This window comes from Austrofundulus limnaeus, unplaced genomic scaffold, assembly GCF_001266775.1.
Source record: "Austrofundulus limnaeus strain Quisiro unplaced genomic scaffold, Austrofundulus_limnaeus-1.0 Scaffold6, whole genome shotgun sequence".
NCBI classification, from domain to species: domain Eukaryota; kingdom Metazoa; phylum Chordata; class Actinopteri; order Cyprinodontiformes; family Rivulidae; genus Austrofundulus; species Austrofundulus limnaeus.
Genome location: NW_013952408.1, coordinates 1,703,641 through 1,718,694, shown reverse-complemented (window position 1 = coordinate 1,718,694; position 15,054 = coordinate 1,703,641). Strand labels below are relative to the sequence as shown.

The following is a 15,054-nucleotide window of genomic DNA, read 5'->3' as shown; positions in this document are numbered from 1 at the left end:
GAGTTCAGCTGGTGTCTTGGCTTACACCTCCCTTTCTTCGTGTGTTCAATACTTTTTCCCTGTGCCATTCCATATTATTACAAATAACTTCATTTCTGGACATTTATGGTTTGATTTCTTTGTATGTATGGATCACTTGGGTTGTTACCGACATCTGGTGAAAATTTCTTGTCATTAGCACCTCTAGTAATAATTTACTGAGAAAAATATTGATGTGTTCAATACTTATTTTACCCGCTGTATGCTCTGTAATGTCAGGGCTTTTATCAAATATCTTTTGGGTTGTGTTGCATCTAACGTACAGTTTCTGCATGATTTTTAACTACTGCCACACCAGATTTTTAGCTCAGTATGAGAGTTTGTCTTTTATGTGTTTTTGTAAGGTCAGTTGACTCTGGCAGCCATCTGGACCTGGACTGGCTCCAAAAGTGAATCAGTTATGGTTATATGTCCAATGATTCCTTTATGAAAAATTCATTAAAATCTGTGCAGTGATTCATGAGATATCCTGCTAATGGTACAGATAAAAATAAAAATAAAAACACTAACATAAACATTACTGCCCCTCGCCTTCAGCAGGCATTACAAAAATGTTGTTTCCTGCTTTAGAGAAGTATTCTATAGGAAAAGTTTCAATAGGGTCCAGCTGTGCTTGTAGARAGGTGTCACTTCTTTGAACGATCTGTTTGCTTTCTAATATTTAACCTTTGCCGAGATAAAATGCRTCCATTCCTCTGAGCGATGATGGCAGAAGAAAATGCACCCGACTCTCCGCGCTCTGCAAATTCCCATAAAGGCTCGGTGATGTTCTGGTCTAGTGGCTGGAGAGGCCGTCTCGGGGTTCATGAAACCCTTCTTGAATTTGTTTAGCGATKCATTCGAATGCATCATCAAAGACATTATGAAAGGAAGTATTTGCTCAATTGCTCCTAACGACTCCCACCAGTCAGCTGCATGGCAGAGCAGCAGATATTGTGGGACAATTTTTTTTCCTGCCGTCTCCCTCCAAACATGCTAAGCAAATGAAATCAGGTGTCAGGATTCAACTTGAATATGACTAATAGTGAGTCATTACTTTCATGTACAGGCTGCTTGTATCAAGTTGTTTCTTTGTGTATGTGACCTTGAGCTTGAGTGGTTTTTGTAATGTTTTATCACAAGTCTGCAGCTAAGCGCAGCGTGAACACTTTCCGTGGAGACTCGAGCTCAGATGTGCTGATTCAATATGTGCTGATTCAATTCTGTCGTAATCCTTAAGGCTCTCCTTCAGTGGCGTTTGTCAGTCTCGATGTTAAGTGTCTGTCGGTCCCAGTCAGTGAACTCTGGCTTGTGATCGCCGTTCGTCTGCGCCGGTGCAGTTTTGTCACATCTGAGCGTGCTTTGATGTGAGTCTTAAAGCAGAATTCATAATGGCATGATGTTTGTAGCCACTACAAGGCACCTCATTTACAATTCTCAGTGTGCTGGAAAAGATTAGTCAGCAGTTTCCACATTGTACCTCTTGCATCATGTTCTGTTTGCTGTAGACGCATACTCCATCACAGCCGTTCCTCCACACGTTCCTCCCAATTTATAATTAAACACCAGCTTCGAACCAGACAGTCTGAATACTCCTCTGAACATTACCAGTTCTTGTGTATGAACATGTYGCCCGCCTTTCATGGTGGTAGGCGGTAATATAACAGCATGTGTGCATTTGTTTTTCTGTTGGCAAAATCTCTTGAAACTCCAAGACATTAATTATTGGATGTACGTTTACAACTGGTTACACTTTGAAGTCAACCTAATTAAAGATGGCCGCCACAGCTAATCAACGTTCGCTAACACAGATATGGTTATTCAAGGTGTTTTGCAGAAACTGTGAAGCTGAAGGAAATTTCTAATACTTTGAGCACTAACAGTAGATGGAGACCTGGTCTGTCTGTTCGCAAAACATCTCATGAAGCAGTGAAAGGATTTTATTAAAAGGGCAATTTCATGTAAAATCAACTTTTTTGAGTTTTATATAATGTCATAATGTTATACTCTCATAAAAAAACATGCCCAAAGCCTTGCTATGACTCATTCATGCATGTTTGAGAAATCCTGCAGCATTTTTAGGCAGCCATGCTGAGGAGCAAAACAACAGGTGGGGACCAGAAACACCTCTGGGATGCATCTTTAAGCCGAACTTCCTCATGCCAGAGGCCCCCCACYKCTCCGCGACTCCGGCAGSCTATGTGCTGAAATGGGCGTGACTGAAGTGGTTGGATTTTCTTAAAGAGACAGAGACCTATTTCAAGGCGTTTAGAAACGGTCAAGATGAGAAGTACGGTAAATTGTWTTGGGGATTTTTACAAATAWAWAGCTCTTTCATAAGCTGAAAATGTGACRYAGTTACWTTATTTTAGTATAAAATTGAAATATAGACTTGAAAAGCACATAATGYCGCCCCTTTAAGATTTTAAAATGGTAATCAGCAGATGCATATGTATAAAACTGATTAACTTTTAGAGGAATATTTTTGCAAAACACAGTAAAAGAACATTGATGTCTTGTGCATATAAACTTCCCTTTAAAGTGAATGTTTTAAAATGAGGGGAAAGTTGTATTGATGTTAAATATTCAGACACAATATCTGTTTGAGTTCTGTAACATCTGGATCTTTTATATTCAACTCGGACAAAAATATACAAAGGAAAAAGATCAGATAATTCTTTTTGAACATAATATTTGACTATAAATTAAAATTTACTTTATCAGTTAGGCATCGCAAAAAGGAAATCTGTAAAAAAATCTACATGTAAAAATGATTTTCATAAAAAATTATTAAAGTAACATTATACTTTATTGTCAAAATTAAACTAAACACTCAAAAAAAGTTTTCTTTGTTTTTTGTTTTTGTTTTTTGGGTCTGGGCAGAAATAATTAATTCTGTGTATATTTTAGGATAATGTGTATTTTTAAATACTGGTGAAGTCCAAGGTCATAATTTCTCAACTATTTAGTCGAAATAGGCTTCTTGAGACCAATTTTTTTTTTTTTGTGGAAGTGACTCAGAGGTTCCAGGTGAAGTTATCTGTTTTTAGCTACAGCGAACAGGGCATTATTTATTTTGAAAGTTTGCAGCCGGACCTACGAGGCGCTGCTGATGTGTTAAAACTACATGAATCTGCTGGTGGAACAGCCCACGGCTGAATCTGAGCTTCTGTCACTGCTCCCAAATACTCACACCCAGCTCACATCCTGACAGATATCTGGCTTTTCCCTTCACAGCTTTCTCCGCTGAAAAAAAGAAGAAGGAAAAAAAAAGTACACCGTGCTTTCTGTCTCTTGTCCCAAACTTCGGTGGCATTTCACAGCTTGTTTATTCTCGCCTTTGTAGTGTCAAGAACGGACATCTTAATTTGGTGCTCGGGTTCAAAGAAAGAGTTATGCTGATGGTAGTGTGTGAATTAGGTGCGAGTGATACCTGTGATCGGAACAAAGTGTTTTAATTTGAAGCCTGACTGCTCTCTCTGTAGTTTTGCTGCTTTTATTACTGTGGAGAGAATTGCCTTTTTTTAATGGAATTTTTTTTAAGAAAAAACTTGGGTCCTTGTGGAAATGACTCCATCTATCTCATTTTGAAATTTGCATGCTTTGAATAAATGACGCGGCTCTAACGGTCTACGTGGTGTTAGCGTTGGTGTGGAAGCTGTCATTTGCAAACTCTGTGGGGTCCTGCAAACGTGAACGTTGTCAGATGGTCTGATTTTATCAAAAGACGCTTAGTTACTGTTGTTCTTTGCTTTAACAGGTGAAGAAGATTAACCGGAATTTTCCAGTAAACCAGCAGGTAAGATGATTTCTTCATTCAGCACCTAATCCTTCTTTAAGTCATCATTTAAATGTAACATGTTTTAATTTGTGTGCTCYATCCTTATCCCTAAGAAAGGTAAATTAAAGCTGGAGTGTAAAGTCAGAGTAAGGACACAACCCTGTGTTGCCAGCTATTACAGCACATGGAAAGTGCTTGCGTCATTTAAGTCCATCCACTGGGAGATGATCAGAAAACAACTTTAAGTGCTTTCAGTCAGTTCACCCGTCACATCAGCCTTCCGTCTAAAGGACGGCAGTGCAGTTTGGTAATTAAATRCTCCAAACCTCTGCCTAAAACCGAATATCTAAATCAAATAAATGAATTCACAAGACAATTTATTGCATGCTTTGAATGCATGTCTTGCAAAACCATCGATTTAAAAAAAAAACCCTTCAAAGTGAAAATCTGTTTAAATCACTCAACTTCTCAAGTTTTAAAATATGTCCCAGAATCTTGAAAACTCTTTGCTTATCTGACTCCAGTTTACAAAATAAGTTGAGTCTGAATAGACAAATAAAATGTTTTACATTTTTTGTTTTTATAGCTTTTTAATATGCTGTTTATTGTATACTGTACATGTTTTGTACTTAACATCTGGTTTTATGAATAAATAAATGAGTACAACATAGAACAGCATTATTGCAACTGAAGTAAAAACATTGTTTAAGAAAATTGTTTAGGTCTGAGCAAAGAAAAAGATACAAAATTGTAATAAAAATAATTGGGAACAAACTACATCCACCTGCAGAAAAAAAACTATAACATTAAGAACTATATTAATGTTCTTTGTGTTAATTAATGTACTTTAGGAACATATCTTTAGAAAACAACTTAAAATATGTCATATCTTTATATAAACTTAGCACAAAAGTAAGGAAATTTGAGCTTGCTAGATTATTTCTTTGTTGCAACTATGTTTCTTAGCAATAAATTTTATACCAGGCACCTGATTGGCAGCACCTGGCGGCACCAGAAGCTCAACAAGTGTCAATAACAACAGCAAAATAAGCTATTGCACAATGCCAGAGAAGATTTAGCACTTTTTATGTGCGCAATCCACATGCACTCAAAAAACAGACGAGTTAGATTTACTTAACCAAGTTATGTCAGCTGGTTCCACTCAACTGTGTTGTTCACAAATAAATCTGTAAATGTCTTTGTTTACTCAAATGAGYAGAGTGAAGCCAGTTGACACAACTTGGTTAAATAAATCCAACTTATCTGTTTTTTTTAGTGTTTGCAGCTCTACTGCTCATCCCACAAATGCATGTTCCTTACAAATGTGGCACCATTTAAAAGGGAACCTAGCAGGCTTTCCAATGGTATAAGACTTATAACCAAGAAGCATTGTTACAACAAAGAAATAACCAAACACAGATTTCTTGTAATCTTTTAAAGTGGTTTTGAGGAATAGATCTTTAATATTTCTACAGGCCTGAAGTGTTTTTTTTTTCCCTTTGGCTGCTATTGTAGCTCTTTTCAGTCCAATAGTCGACAGCTATCAGAAGACGTAATTAAACCACCAAACTAAAATRATCTACGAATCATGGAAATGATCCATAAAGGCTCCTAAAATCAAAGGATGAACCAGTGTGGTATCGACACAAACAGCTCAGCAAAATTCTGTTCACAGAAAGCARACGTGTTCACCAAACAGGTACTTAGCTTTGATGTAACATCTAAAGTTTGAAGCACTGAAATATTTCGGGCCTACCATCTATGAGAAAATCCACTTTGTTGGATTTGCACCCAGTGAAGCTTATTTCAAAGCACGACTAACACATCGCTGAAAATGCGTTGAATCAGATGTGGTGAATGGCCGGTACAGAGGCTGTTGTTTTGAGATGCGTTCACCGCATTTCTGCTGAGTTTATAATAGATTCTGGAGCAAAAAACATAATCTTCCTGCTTTCTTATTGTTGCAGCTCTGCTTATACTGTAGTATACTACACTGAATACATTGTTTCTTTATCACTAAAAATGTATTTTTTGTTTGTTGTTGTTTGTGCAGCTTTAAAAGGAGTGAACCATTCCTCRCTCGCAGATAATCCGAAATGTTAAACATCAACCCAGTTTTGGGGTGTGAATGATAATTGGGAGAATGAGTTTAAAACTAAATTAAAACATTTGAGCTGACAGTTGTGAAATAGCTGCGGTGTCATCTAAAGGGCAGATTGTCTTGTTAAAGTAAATGTTTGCTCAGACGGGATCTGATTATAATAAATGTCTGACATCACGACAAAAAGGGGATTCTATGGAAATATGGTGCTGATGTGACGTGCTGCGTAGGCCTGTCGCAATAGTCAATAAATCAATTAATTGCACGATAAATTATTTTGAGGTTGGTAAAAAAATGAGGATGGTAAGTTTCATTTTCCTGCTTGCTCCCCTCCTGTTTTCTTAGTGTCGGGAGGAGTGACCTCTCGCTTTAGCATGAGAGCTCGTAGCAATAACAAACTAAAGAAACGTTTCAAAGCAGAACACGGCTGCTGCAGTTTTGGAGCATTTGCAGAGCCTGAAATTTGCGGGGAGAGAAGGGGGGGGGCTGAAACTCCCCCAGACCCGCGACAAACTTGTCAAGACTTTACCTGTAGCTCCCAAAAATAACAGGAAACTTAAACACACCATCTGTGTTTTAACAAAACACCTAAAAAACCTGTAGCTGTCCCAACAACTCATGAGGAAAACTCCGAACTGTCTGATTTCGTCCCCCGCAGCGCTCTGACTGTCCCCTACTCACACACACACATAGACATATTTGTTCTTCTATCCTCATGGGGACTTTGCATTGACTTTCATTCATTTACCAGTATTTTCTATTACCATTTTACCCTAAACCTAGCCTACACTTTATATGGGTTGTGAACTGGGCTTAAATCCCCATAAGAAACAGTGGGTCCTCACCAGGCTGTGTAGTTTGCTTCATCTCTAAAGACATGCTGCTCTTTAATATTGTTTATTTACTGTCTTAGTTGTGTGTGGTGTTTAATTTACATTTTGTTGTTCTTTGTTTTTTTTATTCAAGTGCATTTTTTGATAGAGACTGAGAGTCCACTTTGTTAAACATTCTTTAAAAATTAAAGTTTATTGATTTATTACACTTACATATTACGCTTTTATAATTATTAGTTGTAAAATGGTCACCAGGCAATACGTATAATCGCTTATCACAATAATTTTTGAGACAATTTATTGCCCAGCAAAATTTGTTATCGTGACAGGCCTAGTGCTGCGCTCCCTGCTGAGGCTGGGTAGCAGGGAAGGATGGTGCAAACACACACACACAAACACACACACATACAGTAGATCTCACCCAAGTTTGGTGGCTGGTTGCTGGGAGACTAAAAAGACATCCTGGGTGTAGCAAGTTTTTTTTTTCCAGCTGGAGACTTGAATGCAGGATGAATCTGTCAAGCTGTCAGAAGAAAGCCCAGGCATTATATTTACCCGCGAGGAGGAGGAAGGAAAGGAGGTGGAGGAGGAGAAGGAGACAAGCAGCAGCTAAGAGGGCGTGGGTTCACAATATCCTCGGAGTTTGGAGAGTTTCGGCTCGTTCAGGAGCTGCACCTTAAGATTTATTCACACGGAGCCAGGAGCAGATTGACAACCTGATGTTCTGTTGAGAGTTTCACCGAGGCCCGGAAAAAAAAATCCTCCAGACTGCAGATAACTCAAACAAAACATCAGTGATTGGAGTACACAAAACTTCAATCGGTTTTGTTTGTGTTTCAATCCCGGCGATTTTAAAGCTGACACCATTTTCAAGACGCTGGTTGTTGTATTCCTTAACTTTAATTTCCCCCATTTTAAGATTTTTTTTATAAAACTTGCAACAAACAAACATGTCATGATGAAACATATGCAGTTGATTACAGACAGTAAGAATAGACTTCATTAAACAGGAGGATCAAAATTAAGTGTTTACAAAAATGGCTTTTTCAGGTCCAAATGTTTGCAGCAGATTTCAGAGCATTGCACAAAATTAGCTCAAAAAGTTAATAATTGATAAAAGTCAAATTCGAAACTTGACTTTAATTATGCATAATCTAAACACACCAGTGTTTAAAGTTAATGGTGGAGTGAAAATCTCTCTTCACCAATCCTTAATTTATAAAAACAGGTCAAGCATAAAAAAGTCATCTTTTATGGAAAAAAAAATCTATAAGTCAAGTGTGCATATTGTGACAACGATTATTATTTAATTACAAGTTATTTTATTACCTCATAGAAGTTACTGAACCCATCTTAATTTTATTTTATGAATTTGTTCAATAAATTAATTCTCGTTTTTTTAAATTTATGATTAATTGTCGAGAAAGATTCACAACAAATGCTGTATCCCAAGTTTTCAGAAATGTTTTCCAAGTTTTATAATTCAGGTTTGCCTCCGTCTGCTAGATCATCTACATGGGCTGGGTGGACGAGAAGGAGCAGGACTCCGTTCAGGACCGGATGTACTCGTCCAAGTTCCTCGCACTGAGAGGTTCCTCGCTCTTCAAGTTCACCGCGCCTCCCGTAAGCTTTCACGTGTTACGCAGTCTCTTTCCTTCTCCACAGGGGKGAATTCTTCATTCGCTGCTAATGTTTTGTTGAGCGGAAGGAAAAAAAAAACGAGAAGTAGGAAGCAGCTCGCTCATAATAATAATTTGCGGCGCATTGATCTTCTGTTTGATTGATGCTGATCATTTAATGTGTTTACATTCTGCCCGCTATTTGGGTTATTATGACGAGAGGGATAAGCTGTCAATGGTGCTGCAGACGGGAAGAGATTGATAGATAACTGAAATTGCCCACTCGGTGTGAATGCGCCGATGTAAATGGAAATATGCTAATGCGAGTGGATGGTGCAACATAAGAGCCTGCGTGTTCCGTTTTCCTTTTTTTTTATTCCAAACTAGTTACCTGTGTGATGAATATTTTCCATCACATGGCAGGACATCAGCTGCAAGTAAATGAGTAACGGAGCAATGATATACCATGTATAATGATATTAATCTTGTTTTTTTAACGTTTCCAAAACTCTTCCATGCATTAATCAGTAAACAGAAGTAATTTTAGTTCAGATTTTTTCCAGGTGAGCCTCCTGTTAAAAAAAAAAGCTCCATTTCCTCTTTTAGGAACATTTCTCCTCCCCCACTCTCTTTCTTTTCTTTCCAYGGAGACGTTCCTCAAATAAAACATAAATTTCTGATATTTTCAGGTGACAACGTGGGACTGGACCAGAGCAGAGAAAAGCTTTACCGTGTATGAAATCATGTGCAAGATTTTAAAGGTATCATTTTTTTATTATTATTATTCCAGTTCCCCGAGCATTTAGAGATGTGCATCTTCTGCTGAGCGACTCAGAGAGAATACAAAGTAGCGAAGACGATGTGAGGGCTGCGCTCACATGACTCACTTATACAGTATATTTGCATGCCGTCCTCTGCTTTCCCACTGAGAGACTCAGAGCTGCTGTTCCTTATTTTCTGCAGGTTTTGAGGTCACTCTGAGTGTAATTGTGAGATCTGCTGTTTGTTATCTGGAAACCTTTTTTTTTTGTGAACTTGGTTGATAAAGGTTCAGTGCAATCATAAGTTGACCTTACATTGCAATGTAGCTTTTAAAAAGCAGATTAGAGTTAAGTGTTGGTTAATAACATGTCGCTGTGTGCTGATCTCAGGACAGTGATCTTCTGGATAAAAGGCGACACTGCTTCAGCGTCCAGACGGAGACCGGGGAAGACATGTTCTTCAGTGTGGAGCTGGAGGGCGAGCTGCTGATCTGGGAAAAGGCTTTTCAGATGGCCACTTTCCTGGAGGTGGAGAGAATACAGGTGAATGATCTTGATCTCTCTTTGAAGGTGTGACAGTTGGGAGGATCTTCTCATGTGCTTTTTGTTTTGGTTTGCTCTGCAGTGTAAAACGTACGCCTGCATCATGGAAAGCCACCTCATGGGGCTCACGGTGGACTTCAGCATGGGTTTCGTTTGCTTCGACGCTGCTTCAAAGGTCAGTGTGGGACTTTGCTGCATCATGGCCACAGATATGGTAGCAGGGGCGCTCATTGGCGGGCCGGATAGAAGTCAGCCACCAGTTGAATAACCCTGCTGTGGGCCTTTCTGCTCTGCAAGGTTCAGTTTGGGTCGGCCTGACTTTGAACCCAGGTTTGGCGTGTTTGCATTAACCCTTATGACTCAGGTCCACTCCAATTTCTGGAACCCCATAACTTGTGGTTCTATCTGAGCAAGGCTGCTAGGTCCAGTTTGACATCAACCGCTGCTCATTGATTGGTTTACTGATCAGGGGGCTTACATCACACAGATTACATTAACTTTACGTGAATCGTTTGCAGCRACTAAAGTTTTTTTYMMMMSRRKKRAAMYWWTAAAACATTASTRAGGTACCAAACAACTACAAGCTAACAAAAAACTACCATTAACTTACTATTTTCTTTCATCCTGCCCTCTTGTCTTTAGGGGGCATGGGGTGCCAAATTAACTTTTTTGTGATTTATATCATGTTATAATGTCTATTCCTTTTCAACACATACCAAACGTTGCWTTGGCTCATTCATGCATGTTTGAGAAATCCTCAGATCTCTTATGTTAACCATGTAGAACTGTCTAAACATAAGCACTGCCCATTCGTACAAAGCTCCTCCCTGGAGCTCAGTCTGCAGCCGAGCTCCCGCCCCACAGAGCGCCCCTCCCCCAAAAGCATTACTGTGAAGAAGTGCTGAAGTGGAAGTGTCAGAAACGGTAGGAGCTTCTTAAAGCGACAAAGGCCAGTTTCGATGTGTTTAGTCTTTGGTATCTTTCCTTTGAGTTTGGTGTAGTCAGTTATTAAATTGTCACAAATAAAACAAAATAAGATTTGCGCATGTTTATTATTACGATCACGCCCACATTGAGGCAGCGCTCTTAACGCGAACACAACCAGGGCCGGCGTAGAAACGGGCTGGGCTGACTGGAGCAGGGGCAGGCCGAGCCAGGTTTTATAACGTAAAAATGTCTTGTGAGACTGAAATACAGAGACAAAAGTGCATGCAGTATGTAAAAACTGAAATGAGGCGTATTTTGCATAAATAAATATATGTTGTTGCATAATWAAAAGTGCACAACAGCATATGTAATCACAGACCACTAACCAACAATTTGCATAAGTACTCACTTAAAACTGAAACTGCCAAAGAAAAGTCAAATGCATCTAAAACCAGATGTTATTCTCAACCAATAAACTATGGAAGAGCTAGCTCAGTGTGATAAAACTAATCATGACTTCTCAGCTTCCTGTTTTCTTCTTCTTCTTCTTTTGTCGTTTTGTTGCAAACTTATTCCGCAACCCTGTGCATTCTCACTGAGAGCACATTTGTTCTGACGGCTGGCCCCCTCCTTAAGCTCAAACCTCCTCACTCTCACTCCTGCACGCCTGCAGTTCGATTTGGCCTTCCACCAAGCCGAAACGCCACGCAGACTCCTTCACTGGTGCACATTATGTTGACGAGCAGGACTCAAGCTGCCATATTGTTCTAGAAGATTTTGGCTCAAACTCCTCCGATGTGAGGCAACAATGTCTCCCCAAGGATGGTCGTTACAGTGCCAGAGCATTGTTTAGAAAGTGAAATGCACAAAAATACAATCSGAATGTAAACTACAAGTGCAAACAATATGAGTGGGATTACTTGTATAATTAAAAGCTGAATTTGGCAAATCTGTATAACTCATGTTGGGTATTGTCAAACAACACAAATGTAACTTTTGTTCGAGGACGCTGTAATTTGTTGACTCTGGAACCAGTCAGATGTTTTATTGAACAACCCCATGTCATTTATAAGCTATTAAATTGTACAATTTTAGGAAAATGTTGGCTAACTTTGAATTTGATAGCAGCAGCACATCTCAAAAAGACAACACAGGGTCATGTTTACCACTGTGAAGCAACCCCTCTTCTTTTAACAACTGAGATGAGCTGCTGGAGTTTTTGGAGGTCTCATTCTTATTTAATTTACGATTGGATTTTTGGGTTTYACGATGCATCAAATGTTTTCATTTGGTGAGAGTTCTGGACTTCAGACAAGTTCAGCACCTGAAATCTTCTCCTCCAATCCCATTTGTTTTTGTGTGCAAGCAGGTAGCCGTCAGTGTTTGTGTGGAGTTGTTCCTCACAAGTTTCCTCTGACAGCTCCCAGATATCTCAGTCAGGTCTGTKCGTCTTTGACCTTTCACACATGAGTGCACAATAATTAGGTGAATAAATCAATAGATGTATAAGACGCTTACCACTGTATAATCTGCTGAATAGATTAGGGCATAAAATATGTTAATCGGAACAGGTGCAAAAGTTTTGAGTCATCCCTCGTTTCTTTGCGTTTTGCTTCCAAGGAGTCAAACTTAATTATCTTTGTCAACAGTGTTTCAGACTTTCTTTGTTTTTTCTTTAATTTGTATTCATTGAACCAGACTATTTTCTGGGGGATATCCTTTTTGACCACCTAATGCTAAATTATAAATAGGTCAATGTAAAAAAAAGTAAGAATTGTCCCTCTTTTCTTTATACACAGCACAGAACAAAACCGTTTTTTACCATCCAGTTGTCACAAAGTAACATGTTGACATTTTTAAAGTTGTGTTTTATAAAGAAAAAATGCCAAAGGGAGCACAGACTGACAGCTGTAAAACAGTGTTTTTACACCAACAAGTTGAGTCCCAGAGATCTGCAGAAAATCTGTCATATCTTGACTGAAGTTCTTTCAAGTTTTGAACAAAGAAGACAAATAAAAAACTAAAGACCTGAAAGATATCAGTGTCTCAAACAAGAAAAAGAAGGAGCCTAGTCCGGTGATTAAACTGTGATCAGATTATAAATTAAACCACAATAATGGATCATAATAAAGTTTTAAGAGGTCACTCTTATTAATTTGTTGGGATTTATTAGGCAAAATGCCAAAAAAATTTAGGGGCTTTAATCGTTTGGCTTTTTGCCTAATAAACCACGATAAATCACAAAAAAGTGATTTGAAGTGACCTGAGTTTAATTAGATCGTTTTAATTTACGGCAGCTGCTCTTTCTCCTGCTTTAATTGTCCTAAAATATTTATCTAAATGTGCGACGTGTACTGTTTTATAACTGTAAAAAGGAAAAAAAACGTATACACCCTCCAGGTACGAGGTGTAAATCGAGGAAAATTTAAATCAACCAGCCTTCTAAACAAAGCTGTAAAAGAAACGGCAATAATCATGTTAAAAACAAGAGGCACGTTACATCACATCGTTTTTTAACCTTCTTAGCTAATATTGTATCATGATGCCAAAACAGTTTTGACAGTTGGGGATGTCTGAGGGTGTCCTGTGATGTGTGGCAGTGGGATGTCAGCAGTAGATCCTCTGGGGGGGTGCCTCTGTGATTTGGGCTTCCTCTGGCACATCCTGTGGATCTTTGATCTAATTGGGATCTGGAGAGTCTGAAGAACAGATCTGCTTCCTAAGATTTTTTTTATTTGTTTGTTTCTTGTGCAGTTCTGAAGCATTTATTGTGTTGTGACATAGTATGTTGTCATCTGGATAGGAGATGGCGTACAAAGTTCTATAAAAGAGTATTTTACTGTGATGAGATGGCATACTGTATATCAGGGCTATTCAACTGGCAGACCACAGGCCACATCTGGCCCGCAAGTGACCAAAGTTCGGCCCGCCAATTGGTTCATTCATCTCTTAAGCCCAAACCCCCGGATTTCTACTTTAATTACTCTAAGTTCTGTTAGTTAAACATAGAAATGTTTGGTATCTACAGAAATGTCAGAATCTTGGCTAGAAGCTGGTAAAAACCATTTCTATAAACACTCAGGACAGTTAAAACTACAAGCAGTTGAAGATAAAATGATGAAAGTGAAAATAAAATTGGTTTACAAATTTGGCAAGTCAGAGATGTCAAAATATTATTTGTGTCTAATAATAGGAGGCTTAATGTGTTCTTTTTATTTTTGATAATGTGTAATTATCACTACTTTTATAGGGTTCTGTACATTTTATTCATGATTAAATGCAGCAAAATAAATTAATTCAGAGGTAACAGATCTTTGTAATACTTGGTTTATTTACATAATAACTTTAATTGCTGGATGTTCGGTCCCTCAACTGTTGACCGGCAGTAACTGTGGCCCTCAGAGAAATTTAGTTGAAGAGCCCTGCTATATATTATTTACTTCAAATGTCAGTGCTTTGAATGTTTAGACCAGGGGTGTCAAACCTATTTTCACCGAGGGTCATACGAGCTTTTTGTGGTCTTCAAAGGGCCATTTGTAATTAACTTCTTGTTCCTCATCTCATTGCAAAGGCTGAATACTGCTAACAAACAATAACTGAACTCCATGTGGTATTTTGTGCATAGAAGCAATTCCAGCCTGGTGAATCCTGGCATCATCTTGGAATATACCCATCCCATCAGGGAAGAAAAAAACCCATTGATGGAATAACCTGGTCATTCAGTATATTCAGGTAGTCAGCTGACCTCATTCTTTGAGCACAAACTGTTGCTGAACCCAGACCTGACCACCTGCAGCAACCTCACATCATAAACCTTAGTCAAATACAGGTGGAGGCTTTCTTTTCGCCCAGGCCTGAACATTCCCACATTCCGACAAGGAATTCCCACTGTGTTCCAGTTTAAATTTACAGCTTGTTAATGGGAAATTCCCACTTCCTAGTATAACTGGGCCACAGCCAAAAGTAGCTGGCATAAATGCAGCAAAATGAAAAATTTAAACAGCAGATTTTGCCCTAATTTCAAGGGTAAAATAATCAGCCTGCATTATGGGAGATGTAGTATTTATTGTTAATGCTGGCTTTAAAGCACATGCACTTATTTTAAGACAATAATGGCTCTTTGAAGCTCTCACGGGCCACAGAAAATATGAGTTTGCTCCTGAGCCATGTGGACCTTTGAAATAAAAAAAAACTTAAATCTTAAATAAAAGTTCACGTGCGCAACTCCATTCATCTGCTTCCTCCTCAGATGACCCTGACCCACAGACCCCTCCCTGACCCACAAACCCCTCCCCGATAAGAACAGCAGGACAGCAAAAGTCACGCTTTGGATACACGCGCAGGGCGCATCCACCTCGCCAGTGTAGATGTTATAAAACTTCAGGTTGGGGGGTGCGTGTGTGTGTGTGCGCGGGGCGGGGGTGTCTGCCACAGATAACAGAGCAGGCAGGATGGGGAGAGGACGAGGAGA

At 38.9% G+C, this 15,054-nt stretch overlaps 1 protein-coding gene across 3 annotated transcripts in view; it reads left to right on the top strand.

Annotated features, from left to right (window-relative positions):
- The window catches only part of sntg1 (syntrophin, gamma 1), a 52,010-nt gene that overhangs the window by 32,020 nt on the left and 4,936 nt on the right, over nt 1-15,054 (top strand). For all 3 annotated transcript variants that reach the window (XM_014030044.1, XM_014030061.1, XM_014030053.1), the window contains 5 exons: nt 3,779-3,817; nt 8,240-8,356; nt 9,042-9,113; nt 9,504-9,656; nt 9,739-9,831. In XM_014030044.1, the coding sequence (XP_013885498.1) occupies nt 3,779-3,817; nt 8,240-8,356; nt 9,042-9,113; nt 9,504-9,656; nt 9,739-9,831 (474 nt within the window). The remainder of the gene's footprint in view (nt 1-3,778; nt 3,818-8,239; nt 8,357-9,041; nt 9,114-9,503; nt 9,657-9,738; nt 9,832-15,054) is intronic.